At 58.5% G+C, this 18,394-nt stretch overlaps 1 protein-coding gene across 1 annotated transcript; it reads right to left on the bottom strand.

Annotated features, from left to right (window-relative positions):
• Positions 1 to 488: 488 nt before the first annotated feature.
• On the bottom strand, positions 489 to 17,818 carry EMWEY_00013260 (hypothetical protein, conserved; the record flags this gene model as incomplete). Its single annotated transcript, XM_013479209.1, has 16 exons — positions 489 to 1,370; positions 1,525 to 1,818; positions 1,943 to 4,450; positions 4,599 to 5,543; positions 5,646 to 7,958; positions 8,192 to 8,300; positions 8,631 to 10,753; positions 10,969 to 11,058; positions 11,171 to 12,467; positions 12,631 to 13,003; positions 13,172 to 13,636; positions 13,801 to 14,254; positions 14,432 to 14,835; positions 14,951 to 15,917; positions 16,052 to 17,496; positions 17,704 to 17,818. The coding sequence occupies 16 exons, from the start codon at positions 17,816 to 17,818 to the stop codon at positions 489 to 491; spliced, it is 14,784 nt and encodes a 4,927-aa protein (XP_013334663.1).
• Positions 17,819 to 18,394: the final 576 nt, after the last annotated feature.

Genomic DNA, 18,394 nt, shown 5'->3' with positions numbered 1-18,394 from the left:
TGCATGCGCTGACTTGCACTGACTGACTAGGGCGTCTCAACCCCACAGTCGTCCCCTCCTCTGTTAGCCTGCACATCAGCAGCAAAGTCGCTCTCACCCGATAACTAGAATTGGAAGAGGCATTCACCAGAGGAAGTAGAACAAGGACCTGCCGGCCCGTGCGTTACCACACCCGTAGTACTGCTGCTGGTGCTATCGCCGTCTCTATGCTTAATTAAGCATTCATACAAGACGTCCTGTATGCTGCTAGTGGCATAGCAGCAACGGCAGCGAATTCTGCCGCTCGCGCTATCTACTAAGTGCACTTCAAGAGTAAGAAATGGGCGCTAGGCGCCAGTCAAACTAAACCAAAATAAAGAAACACATGTGGCGTATTCTGCAGCTGCAGCAATGTGCACCAGCAGCTACTGATGGTGCTGCTAGCATCGCAGCTGCCTGCGTGGCCGCTGCGGTCGTGGCGCTATGTTTAGCACTTCAGCCCAGTTCAGTTACAGCTGCACAGGCGGCATCTGCTGCTCCCTGTCAGAAGCGGCCGAACTAGGAGGCACTTGCTGCTGCTGCAGCAGCAAATGAGGAGGTACGCCTTGATTATGTAGGGGTGGCCCCACTGAAGCCGGCGCTACAGCCGAAGCTGCCGCCGTGCTCCAGGCGTCTGCAGCGGAAGGGGATTTCCTCTTCTGCCTACTGCTGCTGGTGCTGCTGCCTCTGCTACCACCCCCACGGCCTCTACCGCCTCGCTGTTGCTGCATCAGCTGTTGCTGCTGAGAGAGCAGTTGTTGCTGTTGCTGCTGCTGTAGCAGCGGTTGGTGCTGCTGAGGCTGCTGCTGCAGCTGCTGCAGAAGCTGTTGTTGGTTCTGCTGCAACTTTTGCTGCATTTGAAATTGCTGGAACTGAAGTTGTTGCTGCCGATGGTGATTATTTTGCGGCTGCTGCTGCTGCAGCAGCTGCTGCTGCAACTGCTGCTGCGTCTGGTGCAAGTGCTGGAGTTGCTGGGCCAATGGCAGGTTGAACATCAGACCCCTTTCCCCACCTACATGTCGCTGCGCCAGCTGCTGCATTATAAGGCCTAAGGCCCCCGCCTGTAGCATAGGCTGGTTCTGCTGTTGCTGTTGCTGCAGCGGCTGCTGGAAAGCCTGTTGCTGCGGCTGTTGTTGGGCCTGGAGAAGCGCTGACGGTTCCCCCGATGACGCAGCCGCTGCTGCGGCGGCAGAATGGAGTCCCTTCTGCAGCAGTAACAGTTGCTGTTGTTGTTGCTGCAGCGCTGGATCAGCTGCCGGAACAGCAGCAGCATCCTTGAGTTGTTGTAAAAGCAACAGCTGTTGCGCCACGTTTCTGTCGTTGAGCAGCTTCTTATCAGCTTCCTCAGCGGCCTGTACGAGCATCACATACTCAGAAACCTTAACCCCAATGGAAACAACTGAGCTACACCTCACTACGCTTTGATCGTTAATAACCAAACGCCTCGAAGGTACGCCTTCACTTTTTAGTGTAGGCGAAATCCCCAAATCCTGAATCACTGCTCACCTTTTTTAGACGTGCATACGTCGGTATTCCATCGGGGAGGATCGGCAGCTTCGAGGCCTCTTCGATGAGGGCCCAAAGGGCGTCTGTCCGAGGGGCCTGATTCTGCAGCTGCAGCAACTGCTGCGGTGGCAACCCGCAACGTTGCTGCAGCTGCTGCAGCTGCAGTTGCTGCTGCAGCTGCAGCTGGTGCAAGGCTGCCTCTGCCTTCTGCTCCCAAGCTTCGACAGCAGCAATGGCAGCAGACACTGCAGCAATGCCGCCCGTCTCCACTGGCAGGCTAGAGGCTTCCATGAGCTGCAGCACAGCAACAACACCCCTTATGCCACGTTCACAGGAGAGATCCCAGCTAGGAGCACCAGCAACCGCAAGTATTCCTGCCTGCCTGCAAGCTGCGCAAGCAGGCAACAACATCACTCACCATCGCACGTGCTGCCTCCAGACTAGATATTGGCTGCGATGCAACTGCATTTTGCACCTTCTGCTGCAAAATCAAGGCCCGGGCATGCAGCTGCTTCACAAGAGTTGCAGCCTCCACAGCTAGCCCCAAGTTATTGGCACCCTCGACTAAAGAGAGCCATTCAGCCCACGACAACCGCTGTTGCTGCTGTGGCTGCTGCTGCTGCTGCTGGGAAGCTTGCTGCAGCAGCGCAGCTGGCCCTTTAGTGGCAGGTAGAACCACCGCAGCTGATGCTGAACCTCCTTCCGTCAGCACTAGCTGCGGCAAGGGCCCCACAACCTGCAGTTCTCTCACCCGTTTTTCAAAGTCCAGCACGTTTTCTAAAGTAGATCGCAACAAAGACAGGATGGGGGCCCCCACTACAAGGAATCGTTTACTGCACGCTGCCAGAGGGGCAAGCTCCAGCTTCTTCGCATCCTCTTCAGTTGCAGGCTGTCGTGACCCTCCTTCTTCTTCAGTCTGCTGCTGCTGCTGCCTGAGGTCCTCCTGTGCTTTGATGCGGGCGTTGCACTTCTGGCGCAGCGGTTCGTACACCTGGACCATTCGCCACAAGTGTGCCGTGTTGCGGTAAGCTGGGGGCAAAGGTTTTTGGTTGCTGACTAGTCCGCTTTGTTGCTGCTGCTGTTGCTGTCGTGAGGTGTCAGATTCCATTTCGATGCAAGCAGCGAGGGCCTCCGCCTCCCGTTGCCACGCGCAAGCAGCAACCAGCTCGTGGAACAGCGGCTCATACTGGAGCCCGCCTATGCCGCTGCTGTGAAGTTGCTGCTCCAGATCTAGCAACTGCTGGTTGCTCCTCGCGACTGCTACTTCGGCTGCTGCATGAGCTGCCTCCGCCTCTGCCAAACTAGCGTCAGCTTTCTGTAGCTCCTCCCTGAATCCATGTTCCTGCCCAACAGCATCGCCCACTTGCTGCGGCTGCAACAAAAGTAGCTGCTCGCGGCGCTTCTGTGCCTGTTGGACCAATTCGTGCTGTTTCAGCTGTTCCGCTGCGTCCCGCTCTGCCTGGAGCAGCGCAACAACCATCTGCTGCTGGAGCTGCTGCCCCTTAAGCAGTAGCCGCTCAGCTGCAAGGCTGCAAGGGACCCGAATGCGGGGACAAGGCCTCGCCTCCGTCAACAGCAATTGCAGAGCGCCAATGGAAACGCTAGGCAAGGGCTCACCTGGAGCTGCTGGGCCGTTGCTGCCTCCGCTGCGCCGCTGCGGAAGGGTCTCCGTAAGGAAACGCAGTGCAGCAGCCCATTCCTGAAGCCGCACGAGTAGACGACCAAGAAGCGAGAGCTCGGAGACAGAGCCCAAGCCACAGAGAACCCCGGTGGCAAGCAGCACAGAGAGGGCCAGCAAGTCCAAGGGAAGGCCCTCATCTCTTCGCCGTCGCGTTCGAGTGTACAGGCACCCCAAACCATGAGGTAGTGCCACTACTAACTCTTCATCGATGTCGTCTTCTCCTGCATCTCTTGCACCTCCCTGTCCAACAGCCACGATGCACCCCATCAGTAGGTCTTCCACTGTCTCTCCATGTCTGCGTCTTTGCGCAGCGACCTCTTCGTCGTACTCTTCTGCCGCAGCAGCTGCAGTTGCTGCCGCTGCAGGCCCCCCACCTGCTGATGCTGCAGCCTGCTGCTGCTGAACAACAGCACCTCTCGACGCGGCACCCAAGTACGCCCTTGCCCCCGCTCCTTGGTGTGCTCCCCTGCCCCGTCCCCTTCCAGGACCTGGGCGAGGCGTCCTGCTGTAAGGGCCTTTCTTAATCCCTGTTTTCTTCGGCAGCAAAAGCAAGTCGCGCGCCGAAGCGGTTCTCAGTGCACCTGTACGTGTTCGTGTGTTGCGGTCTGCTGCTGTGGCTGCCTTTCGGCCCCGTGCACCTGCTCCTTCTGCTATTGTGCCATCCTTGAGCTCACTGGTTGCAACCTCTAAGTGGCGGTTCTCCGTAATTTCTTCTTCCGCCGTGTCACGGGTCGTACTTTCTACTCCTGCGCCTACAAGTAACTCCACCTGCTTCTGCTGCTGATGCTGCTGCACCTCATCCTGCGGAGCATCTGTCTCCGTCCGCTGCAGCTGTTGCACCGCACTGCACCCCTCATCCATCTCGTTTGGCTCCGCCTCCCCCTGCGGCTGGTGCCCCGCTGCGTCTGCAGCAATGTTAAGCGATGAAGGTTCTTCATGTTGAGCAACCGCTGCATTTGTTGCTGCCGGTGTATCTACTGCAGCAACAGCGTCAGGCGCAGTGGCGACATCTAATGACGCAGTAACAGCCTCGTCTTCAAGGTGGAGCCTGTGCTGCAGCCGCTCCTGCTGCACCTCAGCCGACACCCGGAAAATGCAGTTTGAAGCTGGCAATTCAAGCAACATCTTCAAAGCGTCCCGAACCCAAAGGCGTAGCAAACATATGCGTTGCTGCAACGCCTCTCGCTCCTGGAGCAGCACATGCTGCACCGGCAAAGTTTCCGCCTCTCGCAGCAACCGCAGCACCTGAAGCAGACGCAACAAATAAAGCAGCAGCAGAATTCGAATAGGCACATGCTAGCAAACTACGGCTGATGATACAGCAACCACCGGGGAAACCCTGGAGGACGAAAAGGGCGACCGAAGCAGTAGCACCCGCAGCAACAGAACCTACCCTGGAAGCCGCAGGCAGAGACACCTTGGCCGCTGTCAACGAGAACAGCTGAGCCACTCGCGTCCCGCTGAGTCTCACGAAGTCTTGTAACGTTGCCGCTGCTCCAGCACCCCTTGCTGTACACCCCACGCAGATCCACGGGCCCCCACAGTCTGGCGGAGGAGGCAGTAGAAGCACACTCCCTGTGCCGTTAACCGCTGGAGTTGAGGCAGGAGCCACAGCAGCTGCTGCGTTCTCACCGTCCGACTGCTGCTGTTTGCTTGCAAGCTGCGACACGCAATTCAAATGGAATCGCCTGCTGCAATAGCTGCAGCTGATCCACCCTCCCATGCCGTCCTCGTCAAGGGGTAGCAGCTGCTGCTGCTGCATGTATGCATCTTCTGCTGCTGCTGCTGCCTCTGCTACAGCAGCAGGGTCATCGACTTTGCACCCTAAAACGGCTCGCAGCTGCTGCCGCCGGTTATAGTGCTGCCTGTACACCAGACAAGGGTGCTGCGGCGAGTCCTGTTGCTGCAGCGGCTTGCTGCAAAGGAGACAAACCTCCGCTGGCTCTGCGTGCAGTAGCAGTGCAGCCTCCTGCAGCTGGACGAAGGCACGCTGAATGGGAGTCAAACACAGAGCCGGATCCGCCGCAATAAACCACTCGTCACAGCATTCAGTTCCCTGCTGCTGTTGCTGTTGCTGCTGCTGTTGCGGCTGCTGTTGATGTGGTTGCTGCTGCTGCTGTTCCGTATCAGAAGGGAACGGTTTTGGCTCCGACTTCCTCGCCTCTTCGCAAGGCGCGGAACCAGGGAGCAGCAGCTGCTGTGGCTGCGATTGCTGCTGCTCGCCGTAGCCTGTGGCGTCATCTGTCAGCAGCAAGTGGTAGCGCAGCAGCTGGCGGGACACCGGTACAGACGGATCCGTCGATGCGTCGAGGCGAGTCCAAGGTCGGTGATATCCATCCTACAGCAGCGGCAACAGTAGAACAGCAGAAGGAAAGTGAGACAGCAATTGAGGCGACGCTGCAGCAGCAAGCGATGCACCACCAGCGACAGCAGCACTTACCCTTGGAAGGAAGCAGATGGCTTCCCTCGCTCGCACTGCCCAATCAACTGCATGCAACAGTAGCGCAGCAACGCGTCCTTTCAACGGTAGCTGCAGCGGGAGGCCATCAAGGACTTCCAGTAGACGGAGGAGAGAGAGAAGGGACGCCTGAGGTAGTGGCGCCCTCAGGGCCTCCTCGAGCAACTGTCTCCTGTCAGGAGACAGCTTCCGGCCCCGCGACTCTGGTAGCAACGGCTCCTGCTGCTGCTGCTGCTGCTCTCTCTGCTGTTGTATCACATCCTCGTTTTCGTAGAAGTCAAAGTCCAAGAGAGATCGCCGATATAGCCACACTGTTGCTGCAGAGACGGTGGGCCCTCCGGCCTCGCTGCCGTTGTTGCTGTTGTTAGCGCTATCCAGAGACATTCGGGAAATATGCTGCACGCACCGCATGCTGCTGCCTGCTGCGTCATCCCGCAACACAGGACCTGCCATATTCTGCAACAGCTGCAGCAGCCGCTGTACCTCTTCTTCATCATCGGGCGCTGCAGGGGTATTTAAGGATCCATCTACCAACATGCCCTCCAGCATACAGCCATCCTGCTGCTGCTGCTGCTGCTGCTGGTGCTGCTGCTGTGCAAGACCAAAAGCACGTGCAGGCACCTCCCAGTCCTCTAATCCCACGTCCCACGGCGTCCCTTGCCAGAAGTCCGTCCCCGCACCAGCGAGCCCCACAGGCGGCCTGCGCATTCGTTGTTGTAGCTGTTGTTGCTGCTGACTGTTAGCTGGTTCGCTCGGGCCATCTACCTCTAGAGCAGCAACTGCTGCTACTTCCGCTCCAGCCGGAGGAGTTGCGTCCCCTAAGGGGGACACAGGCTCTGTAACCGCATCCTGCTGCTGCTGCTGACGTCGTTGTTGTTGCACGTCCTGCTGCAGGTCTTGCTGTAGCTGGTGTTGCTCCTGATGCTGTTGCGGCTTGTCCTGGAGGTGCGCCTTATGACAGTCACCTGAACCAGACGGCCTAAGCTCCTGCTGTATGAGCAACTGCCTGGCGAGCTGGGGGTCAAACAATTCCTGCAGTGCCTCCTCAACCTCGCTTTCCGTCTCAAAGAACCCATCCGTACCAGCAGCACCTAGCTGCTGCTGCTGCTGCTGATGGTCCTGTTGGTTACACCCACTCTCAACGGGTGTTCGTAGCCACTCGAGAAGACGGGTCTTCATGTCTCGCTGGTTATCCTGCTGCTGCTGTTGCTGCTGCTGCAATTCCTTCTGCTTCTCCAACACCTTCATCACGCCCTCCCTCGAGCACAAGCCCGTGGGAGCAATACATCGATATGGGTTCTGGTAAGGAGGAGCTTTGCTGCTGCAACAGATTTGCATGCGGCGGCGTAAGGGGAGCGACAGAGTCCCTTGGGCCGTGGGGGCGAGTTGCTCCTGCGCTGATCGCAGCAGCTGTTGCTGTTTCTCTGTGTCTCCTGCAGCAGCTGCCTGTTCTGCCGCCGTCTTTTCCTGCTCTGCTGCCATGCGTTGCCTCCGCATCAGATCTTCTTCTTGCTGGAGGAATGGGTACTGCTGGCGCAGCCACCAACTCAGCAGAAGCTGGGCCACCAGCAGAGCCTGCAGCAAGATCGTCTCACCCGTCAGAAAGCCGCCGGAGCCACAGATACGCAGCAGCAGCAGCAGGCCCTCCCTGAAAGTGGGCAACGGTATCCCTGAGGCCCGCAGCATCTCCTTTGAAGAAAAACACCGGACCCTACGCCCGTCGCCTATCCGTGGAGTCGTATTGCGGCAAGGGTAGTTGTGGCTCTGCTTCGCTCGCCTGCCTAGCTGCGGGAAAGCGCCTCCCATTGCTGCAGCAGCAGCCGCTGCTGCTGGTCCTCCTGCTGTCGACGCTCCAGAAGCCACATTCTGCTGTTGCAAGGGCACTGCATGCTGCAGCTCATCCCGTATAACCGACGGCACGCTGCAGTCAGCCACAGAAACTTCATCCTGCATGTGGTGGTGCTGCTGCTGCTGCTGCTGCTGCTGCTCGTTAGCGAGCTCCGTTGAAGCCTCCGCCAATTTGACTCTCTTCCCGTGACCCGCTGCTGGGATCCCTGGGGACTGTTGGCGAGCAGCAGCACGCTTCTGAGACAGCTGCTGCTGCTGCTGCTGCTGCTGAGAAACAACAGCTGCCGCGTCTGTGGTATCAGGGGTGTACTGCTGCTGCTGCTGCTGTTGCTGCTGCACAACTGCGGCCTCGCCTACACCTGCATTCTGCTTCTTCGTGCCACTAGGCCCTCGGGACTTTCCTGGGAGAGCGTTGACCCCCTTAGTCAACCACAGACCGTGAGTAGACTGAGGAGAACATCGGCAACGCAACAACAACAGCCGCAAACAAAGAGCTGGGAAAGACAGCCGCATATATGCATGTGGAACAACAAAGGCACCAAGTATGCGAGGGAGGCTAAGCATAAGCACCACTGTGAGTATCCACCGGCTACAGAAATGCTGCCCCTGTGTTTACGTGGCTGTGTTGGGCCTGTATGCTGCAGCACAAGTGCTGTCATCAAAGCAGCAGCAGTGCTCACTGAATGGTCTCCCCTCCGCTTCGCCTTCGACTCAATTAGACGCAGCAGAGAAGGGTGCAGGGAACGCACGTCCGAGACTGGCCAGCTAATCTTTCCACCAGTTAGCTGCCTGAACACACGCAACAGCAACAGCAAACAACGACACCTGCAAGTGCTGCAGGCGCTGCTGCTGCAAACAACGGGGGCCGCTGCAGCTGGGCCGCAGCCCCTCGTGCAACCTGCCCCATCGCACACCCCTTGTCCCAAACATCTACAATTGACCCGCAGCAACACGAGAAGGCCGCTGTGCCAGCGCAACTGCGGCCTTCTAGTCAACGGAACACTGTAGGGGTGAGTGCACGCAGCATGAATGTCTGAAAGACGAGCAGCCCCACAACCACAATCAGGAGCAGCGCCGCCAGCAGCAGCGTCACCAGCTACAACGGCAGCAGCAACCCACTTGTAGTGCAGAGCATATGCCGTCAGGAGGTGAAACGCATAACCAGGAGGCTTGCCATTAGGAAACACGCGACGAAACTCCGTCTCAGCCCCTACTGTTGCGGCTGCTGTAGTTGCTGCTGCAGCTGCTGCTGCTTCCGTTGCCGCTGTTCCCTCTTTCTCTGGAGCCTGATTCTCCGTTGAGCCCAGGAACTGGTGCTGCGGCGGCTCCTGGTGCTGCATTTCTTCCTCAAGCGGTGACGTTTGCTGCTGCTGCTCCTGCTGCGTGCGGTCTGCCTCCGCAGCAGCAGCAACATCCAGCAGCAGCTTGAGGTGCACTTGCAGGCCCATGAGCGTTTCAAGGGTCAACCCCTTTGTGACAGCGTACAGCAGCAGCCGCTGCAACTCCTCCGTCATGAGCGGCAGCACCAGCAACACACACTTGAGGATAAAGGAGGGCCCGAACGGGGGATGTTGCTGCTGCAGCGCGGCTTCGCGATCTGCCAGCCATGCCTTCCGCTCCTTGGCAGCAGCTGCTGCTGCTGCTAGCTGCTCCTTTTCAGCCGTAACAGCAGCTTCTGCACTCGCATCTGCTGCTGTGAACTGTCCTCCGTCCTCTTGCTTCTCCGCGATTTCGTCCGCTAGACCGCTGCTACCTGGAGAGGTGGAGAGCTGCAGTTGTTGTTGCATGCGCAGCTGTTCCAGCTGTTGCTGCTCTTCCCTCTCGTCGCCCTCATCAGGGCCAGCTGTGAATACAGCGCGCTTGTCGCAGAAGCAGCAACCCGCTTGCTCCGCCAAGAGGGCCTCTTGCGGGGGTCGCTGCATAAGACGGAGCTCGTCTAGAAGCGGCTGCTGCGCCTCCCTGACCACCGGCAGCCGCAAGCATCTGTATTGCTGCAGCCAGTCTTGGGTGTCTTTTACTAGAGCCCTTAGCCGCACGTAAGAAGGACCGTCAACCAGCTCCACAGGCAACGATACAATTGGTGACGCAGCGCTGCAGCCGTCGCAGCGTTGCAGCTCTTGCACCAGTGCCAACAAACGAACACTTTCCGGTGAAGGGGCCTTGTCTTCACCGCCCTCAACTTCCTGTTTTGGCGGCAGCAATTGCTGCTGCTGCTGCAACAGAAATGAAGCGCCCGCGGATCCGTCCAACGGATGAAGCTCTTGCAGCATGAGGGTCTCCTCTTCGTCTTCACTAAGCTCCTCAGCCGCCCCGGCCCCTGCAAGAGGATCTCCGACGGCCTCTCCTTCTGGCGCAGCTCCGGCTGCAGCTGCTTCGTCTGCTGCTGCTGCGACGTCGGCACCCGCTGCTGATGGTACTGCTGCTGCTGCTGACTCTGTAGGAACACTCCCGTTCTCCGCGTCGGCAGCAAGCTGCTCCTGTAGCTGCACGAACTGCTGCTGCTCTTCCTGCACGCCGTCGTGAGGCTGCTCTCCCGAAGGCGACACAGAAGCAGCAACGCCTGCTGCTGCTGCTTCTGCTGCTTCTTCAGTCTTGGCAGATCGGCGCGTTGTCAGTGGAATCAGCACATCCCCGTGCATCCTTGGACGGCGCGGCGCACGAGCGCTACGGCGAGTGGGGACGACAGGCTTCTGTTGTTGCTGCTGCTGCTGCTGTTGCTGTTGCTGCTGCTGTTGTTGCTGTTGCTGCTGCTGCTGGTGCTGCTGTTCTTCATCATCCAGACCCAGCTGCTGTCTCCTACGAGTCCTCACAGGAGATATACGCATTGGTGGGGGCTCCTCTTGGGGGTGTGTCTGGGGTGGCAGCAGCTGCTGCTGGAGCTGTAGCTGCAGCTCCAATAGCTGCTGCTGTGCTACTGCAGCTGCGGAGGTTGCCTGCTGTTGCTGTTGATGTTGTTGCTGTTGTTGCTGCTGTTGTTGTTGTTGTTGTTGTTGTTGATGATGTTGTTGTTGTTGTTGTTGTAGTTGTTGTTGTTGTTGTTGCTGCTGCTGTTGTTGTTGTTGTTGCTGCTGCTGCTGCTGGTGCTGCTGTTGCAGTTGTTGTTGCTGCTGCTGCTCAGCAGTCTCGTCCTCCTCCTCACCTTCTGCGGCTGCAGCGTCGTCAACAGCTGGGCCATCAGCTGAAGATGTAGGAGCCTTCACACCGCCTCCAGATTCCCGCACCTGCAGTCTCCGCGTCTCAATCTGCATGCAACAAGCACCCCAATGCGAACCAACACTAAGCAGCAGAGCATGCAACAGCACGGCGTAGGCCAACGTATACTGCCCCAGCTATCCCATACAGCACCAAATACAAATATGCGGGAATGCACGCATACATAGGTAATCTGACTGTGGTCATGCATGCAGGGGGGGTTGCGGGCAATGTAGGGGAGCCCCAGCCTAAGCAGGCAACGGACCTGCTGCAGCAGCTGCTCGGCTTCGGTCAAGGTGTGGCGTGGGCACCGGAGGAGAGATAGCATGCGGTGGTTGTACAGCCGAAGCAGAACCTGATGCAGCCAACAACAAACGGAGTTTCACGAACACGATGCAATCTCCCTAAATTGGCACTGGGACAGGGAGTCTCGTGTGTCTACGTGCATGCATACGATAGAGGCGTACCTCCACCTTGAGCAGCCGCCTCTCTTTAATATGGATTCGGCTAGCAGCGCATGCAGCAGCAAGCCGCCTCAGTCGCCTAGTCGTCCTCCACAATAGTGCATTTGCTGCGTCAGGCGACAGCAGCTGCAGCGCGAGGATCTGCTGCTCTTGTTCCTTTTGCACCTCTCTCAGCCGATGCTGCTGCTGCTGATTGCCAGCTGCGTCAGCTGTTGGGCTCATATCTCCTGCAAGTTCTGTTGCAGCCTTCTGCTGCTGCTGACGGAATAGGAACAACACCTGGGACTCCGAAATCGGGGAAGCGAAGTCGGGCTGTGGATTGACACCAGCAGCAATCCCGAAGAGGCACGCTGCACGCTCTCTGTAAGACTGTTGCAGGGCAGCAGCACAGCGATTCCTCAGCTGCTGCGCCGCCTTCACATGCTGCTGCAGCTCTGCGAATGGCAGCAGGGACTTGCCTAAGCCGAAGGGTTTACGAGTCAGCCTCTCTGCATCCAACAGGGAGACATAACCCCTCACGCGCGGTCCTTGCTGGTCTTGCTGCAAGCCCGGCGTAGCTGCCGCTGCAGCTGCTGCAGCAGCCGCTCCCGGAGGCAGGATCGTCAGGGGACCCGAACTGTCTTGCAGCATCTCTGCAATGACTCCTGCGGCGGCACTGGCACTGTGGCACCTCACCGCCGCACGGAGTTCAAGCATGTGCTGATACACCACACACCAGTCTGCACTTTGCTGTAGCTGCTCCTGCAGCTCCTGCAGTCCCTCTGGCTTGATCTGAAGCTTCTGCCCGCGCTCCACGTGCTGCTGCCAATGGCGCAGAGATACACCCCGCTCATGAAGCTGCGCCGTCTCCTCTATCCACATGGATACGTCTCTGCAGGCGTCCTTAAGACGCGTGAACCAGGGCAAATCCGGTGTCTCTGCAGGCAGCTTCAGCAGCTGCTCCTGCTGCTCCACAAACTGCTGCAACTCCACGCGAGGCTTGTCCTCACCCTGCAGATGAAGGGCAGCTGCTGCTTCTACCTGCTGCAACTGTAGTAGCCGCTTCTCGGTATCTCCCAAGCAGCTTATGTACACGCTGCAACTGCTCGCTCTCGCCTGCAGCTCGCGCAGCTGAGTCAACGATGCAGCCGTTTCTGGGGAGGCAAGCGCAGCAGCTAGTTCGCCTTCCACCTCCTCCTGCTGCTGCAGTGCCTGCGCTATGTCTTGGCGAACTGATGTTAAGCGTACAGGCAGGTCTTCTGCCTCGAGCAGCAGGTGCTGCCACTCTGATGCACGCGGACGAGGCACTGCCTCACGCAATCTGCAGCAGCAACAATCGCATCAGCAAAATCAGCTCTACGTAAACCCCACAGCAGTACACTATGCAAGGAAAGCTACTGAGGGGTGCAATATCGTCTACTGAAATGAGCAGCTGCTGCAGCAGCATGGGCCTGGTATGGGTGACAAGGATATATATGCCATACTTCTGGGCCTTTTGCTGCCAATCCGCTGCAATGCCACTAAGTGCCTTCAAGAACTCAAGTTCGGGGAGAGCAGTCAGCTGCCCCCACTGCTGCTGCTGCTTGCTGGCATCCGGAACCTGCTGCACCTGCGGCTGCTGGCTGTCGCCAGCCCGTGCTTCGTCAAGATCCATGGGTTTGGCAGTTTCATCTGCTGCTGATGTGCCTTCAGGTACAGCAACCTGCTTCTCGTTGGCAGCAACAGCAGCAGCCTCCACCTGCACCGCCGCCTGAGCCCTCTGGTCACGGGTCCTCGAGCGCGGAGGTTTACTGACTGCAGCAGCTTCGCGCGCCATCAGCACGGAGACAGGCGTCTGTGCGTCTATCCATTCCGAGACTGCAGCACACAGTAACACCAGCGGGAACAGAGAATATACGCATACAGCCACAGCAAAAGCCCGAGGGATTACGCAGCACTGGCAGCGCAGCATAAGGGGCAACAGGAGCACAGGTAACAGCTCAAGTCGCAGCAGCAACAGCAGCAGGGGCAAATCCCAGGGCTTACAGTGTTGAAGATCTGGGGCAGCAAGCAGCTCCTCCACGACAGTGTCTTGGGCAGGCGGCCGTAACCTCGCGACTCTCCCACGCCAAAGCGCATACAGCAGCAGCTGCTCCAATCGCGTCTCGAGGTCGGCGCAGCAACAGACAGAGTCACTCTCCAGCAGCAGCAGCGCTGCAAGACGCACCGTGTTCGCGCTACAAGGAAGCAACGACCGCAGTGCTTTCTGCAGAGGCTCCACCGTCGTGGTTGCGCCTCCTGCTGCTCCCGCTGCTGCATTGTCTGCCGTCTCTGCCTGATCGCCGCGAAGGGCATCCTTGTCACCGGCCTGCTGCTGCTGCTGCTGCTGCTGCTGCGTGGACTGCTGTGGGATAGCAAGAAGGTCCTGGGCCCTCTTCAGCCATCGCTGAGCCTTGTCTCTCAAATCTACGAGGTCACCATGAAGGCCCCAGTTCTTTATCACCAGGCCCTCTGCAACAACAGCAACGACAGAGAAGATCCCCACATACTGCCGCAACGAACACACATCCTACGCCAGAAGCAAACCCCAAGAAGCAACAGCATCAGCAACAGCAGCAGGTGCAGCAAGAACGGCGTCACGGGAGCCCAACCCCTCAACAATCGCTGCAGCTGACCATGAATGGCAATGAGCTCTACAAGCTGCTCGTAAGGAGCCCTTCGACGTTCTGGTGCTGCGTCTTTGTTGGCTGCTGTTGAAGAACCTGATGAAGACGTCGGTTCAGCTTGCTTGCGGTGAGCCTGCAACTCCAGCACATGCGTTAGGTCCTCGGGCATCAGCGTGCCCTTGCGGCGGAAGCCATCTAAAGACCCAACAGCCCATCCAACCCGCACTGCTGCAGCAGCAACAGCAGCGGCTGCTGCGCGGTCCAGCAATGTGCGGGCTCTGTCGGTAAAAGTAGCACACTGCTCCACATACACCGAAAGGGGCCGCAGCCAAGCCCCGATGTCCAGCTGCTGCTGTAGCGCCTGGCCGTCCTGCAGCACCTGGCGTGCTTCAGCCAGAGACAAACTGCCACCCTCCGTCTTCACAAACCTCTTCTCCCACTTCCGCCACCGGCCATACACAACCTGCAGCAACAGCAGCAGCAACAACAAATCCCGTACACTCCCCCTGCCACCAGGCAGCCCTCCTGATGAACTCCCAGGGCCTATCTAGCTGAAACGACGCAATGGCGCAGCTGTTGGTTAGCTGGGCAGCACCAGCACTAGCAGGCCCTTGAGCTGCCAGTCGGTCAAGGTGCATACCTCCAAGTACTTAACGGCAGGAACAATTAGTTTGAGGGCTGTGTGTCTGGCAATAAGGGCCTCGACATCCCCCGGGGTGGGGAGGACAGGCTGCTGCTTATCCCTGCGACCCTCTTCCTGTACGGGGCAGCCCTCAGCCAATGCTTGCAGCTCTTTTATTGCTGCTGCATCTGCTCCTGCTGCTGCCAGCAGCTGCAAATACTGCTGCTGCAAACAGTCCCTCGCCCACTCCCTTGCTGCAGCAACGCGACGCTGGAGCTCCCGAGATGAGGGCCCCGCCGTCTCTGCTGAGGGCTCCTGCAGCAGTGCCACCGCCAAACCAAGACGAATCGGCCGCTGCAGCAAACGATCAACGCGCTCTGCCCATGCAGCAGCAGCAACGTGACCCTTCCAGTCGTTCCACCCTGCACCACAAGCAGCAGCAGCAGCAGCAGCCAAAACATTTGTTGCAATTGTCGGGAAAGCGACGGAAGGCAACTCTCCTGCAGTGTCACTGATTCACCAAACCCTAGGTCTTACGCGTACCTGGTATGTAGACGCAAACGTCCTGGGCCTGGGCAAGGATCTGCTCACATTGCTGAAGGTCTCCCGCTGCTGCTGCTGCGCGCAACAACTCCCTCCAAGTGACAACCTGCTGCAGCTGCTGCAGCAGGAAAATGAACTCTGGAACGATAAACGGTATCTCGTGGAACCCCTCAACAAGAAGCCCCCGAAGCAACTGTATGGGGATGCGTCCCTTGCTGCCGCCGTTGCTGCTTGCTGCTGCACTTTCCGCTTTCTCCCGGCGGCTGCCGCTGCTGCTGCTGCCACTGGTGCCGTTCAAAGCAGCACAGATGCGATGAGCGAAGTGCTTGCTCTGTCTGATGCGCTGCTGTAGCTGCTGCAGCTCCTGCGAAACCCCCACAATCTGCTGCAACACCAATCCCTCCTGCAGCAGCTCTTCCGCCTCCGCCAAGTGCAGTCTGTTGCCCATGGAGACAGCCAAAATTGTCCCCTTTGCTGCTGCAACAGGATCGCGTGGCAGCGGCAGCTCCACAGTCTGCTGAAGCAGCAGACTCACAGGCTGCGTCTGTGGGGGCCCCGGCACCTCAACAGGAGGATTAAGGGGAGTCCTGCTACAGCCATCGGTTAAAGCCACAGACACACGCTGCAGCCACGACTCTACACGCTCCAGCTGTACCGACACGTTCTGCTGCAGTGACCTCAGCGTATTCACGTCGCGCAACGGAGGCGGGAAAGAGCAGCCGCTGCTGCTGCTGCTGCTGCTGTCGCCTTCGCCCGAATTGGCAATACCCTCTGCCGTTTGCTGCTGCTCCTGCTGCTGCCCTGCCTTCGAACAGAGCTGCGGCAGCAGAAGCAGATTGCCTCCCGCTGCGGAGATGGCACTCCCTGCTGACGCAGCTGCTGCTGTAACAACTGCTGCGCTGCTGCTGCCAACAGCAGCAGCTGGCACCTGGGCAAAGAAGACCGCAGCTTGACGCTGTGCCTGCAGCAGCAGCAAAGTGTCACATGCACACACCCATACACACCAGCAGCAGGTCACCAAATCTGCAACAGCAACACAAACGGCAACAACAACACTGCAACCCTTTAACGGCAGCAAGACTAGCAGCAACTTACGGTGGTTAAAGGCTCATGCAAAATGGAGAGCTGAAATGGGTTTGGTAATCGATGAGGATGCTGCTGCTGCTCATACAACAATGCATCTGCTCGCTGCTCCGCAACAGCAGAAGTGGCTCTCTTTACTGCAGCAACAGAATCAAATCCCTCCCGCCGCCACACAGACTGCTGTTGCAGCAGCCGCTGCTGCTGTTGCACAGCCTGCAGAGAGCCCGGCTCCGGCTGATGGCCCGACAGATCGGCTGCTGTAGCACGGAGCTGCGGTGGCAACATATGCTGCTGTTGTTGCTGCTGCAAACGTCGATCTGCATACATGTACTCATACACCAGTTCTTGATCCAGACAGTTAAAGTCTGTTGCCCACTCTGCGACCGTTTCCGCCATTTGCTGCTGCTCCTCATACAGCAGCCGGAAGGCTTCCTCCTGCTGCTGCTCAGTTGCTGCAGCAGCAGCACGTCCCCCCAATCCGCCTCCTTCTGCTTCAGCAGCAGCAGCAGCAGCCGCCGCTGCTGCTGCCGCCGCCGCCGCTGCTCCCCTCCCCCGACCACGAGCACCACGGGAGCCACGGACAGGTGGGCCATGTAGCATATCCTCCTCATGCTGCTGCTGCTGCAGCAGACGCCTGGCTGCTGCTGCTGCTCCCCTGCGACCTCTGCCCCTGGTAGGGGCTGTTGTTGAAGAACAGAAAACAGAAGCATCGAAAACCCTAAATGGTTGCGTTGTAAGAATGCGGACAAGGGGAACTGGCACGCGTTGCTGAAGAGAGGCTTCCGCTGCTGCTGCTGCTGCTGCTGCTGCTCCGGCTGGGGATTCCTTTACAACCTTGCTACCATCCGCTGGGGCCGTTGGAGGGTTCCCAACTCCAGCTGGTTCCGTGGTACTCTTGCTGCGGCTGTTGCTGCAGCTGCTATCTCGGCCGCCGTCGTTGCTGCTGCTACAGCTGTCCATGCTGTTGTTTAACCGAGCACAGCTCTCCTTCAAGCCAGCGTCTGAGGCAGAAGCAGCATGGACCTCTGATGCATTCTCCGCAGTTGCTGCCTCCTCCGGCAGCACCGGTTCTACTCGCTTAACCACAGCAGCCTCCTCTTTTGTTTCCTCTGGGCCTCCATCAGCAGCAAACTCAGAGGCTCCAGCAGCATCTTCTGCTGCTGTATTTGCTCCTTCTAATGCTGCCGCATCTGTTGGCTGTAACAACGCCTCTCTTCCTTCAGGGATATCAGCCTGCGTCTCCGCAACGCGCTGCTGCAGCAGAAGCAGCCTACACTCTTCAGCAGCAGCATCTTGCTGCTCCTCCTCTTCTCGATCCCGCTGCCGTTGTTGTTCCTTATCCAACGGCAAGAAAGGGTTAACCCAGCACTGATGCAGCAGCGCGTCGCGTCTAACGGACTTGCGCTGTTTGCTGCCACTTAGGGCCCTCATATACAGCCGGCCTGCTGCTGTTGTAGCTGCAGCGCAAAACCACGGACACACTAAATAATGCAGAAGCAGCAGCTGACACAGCTGTTACTGCATCATCCATGTTGCTAAGGCACGCCAGCAGTAGCAACAGCAGCGACAGGAGTAGTGCGGCAGCAGCAGAAGCAGCATTAAGAGGACCAAAGCGAGAAGTAACTTGAAGGGAGCAGCAAAAACCTAACCCGAGCAAAACTTACCTCCGTCAATACTTGTAGCATCTGCTGCGGTTGCTGCAGCTGCTGCAGCTGCTGCTGGTGCGGTGCCCGCCGGCTGCGAGGGGGAAGAACCCCCACGAGCACCTGCAGCGCTCATTGCCGTCTGAGGTGAAGGCGGAATGTGCTGTTGCTGCTCATTATGGCAATCAGACGCCAGCTGAACTGCTGCGGCTGCTGCTCCTCCTCCTCCTCCTGTCGCTGCGTGTAGAGCTCACAGCAGGGCAGCAGCCGGTGCTCGGGGGGGCTGCACTAGAGGAGTTCTTCTCTTAAGTTTGGGTTATTATGCAGCAAGGCAGCACGAAAGATAAGAGGCAGCCTTATGTGGCCCCTTACTGCTGCCTCGGGCGCCCACCAGGGCTGCTGCCGTGCTGCAGCGGCAGCAGCCTGCCTACGCTGCGCCGAAGCCTGCTGCTGCTACCGCCGCTACAAATGCTGATGTTCCCCCAGGGCAGCAGCAGGAAAGACGAGTTCGTGCTGTTGCTGCTGCAGCTGCAGCTGCAGCTGCTGCTGTAGACTACCCAACGGCTCCTGAGGCGGGCCTGCCGGGGCCAGTACTAACCGAGACTGCTGTCGTGCTGCCACGGCAAAATACTCTAGAGTACATGGGGGGCCGTGGGTAATATGTATTAAGCAAAAATTATCGGTTTAGGACGGCAGCCGCTGCTGCTGCAGC

Source organism: Eimeria maxima, genomic scaffold (genome assembly GCF_000499605.1).
Source record: "Eimeria maxima Weybridge genomic scaffold, Emw_scaff98, whole genome shotgun sequence".
Taxonomy (NCBI): domain Eukaryota; phylum Apicomplexa; class Conoidasida; order Eucoccidiorida; family Eimeriidae; genus Eimeria; species Eimeria maxima.
The sequence above is the reverse complement of the archived record's forward strand: the minus strand, read 5'-3'. Positions and strand labels throughout refer to the sequence as shown.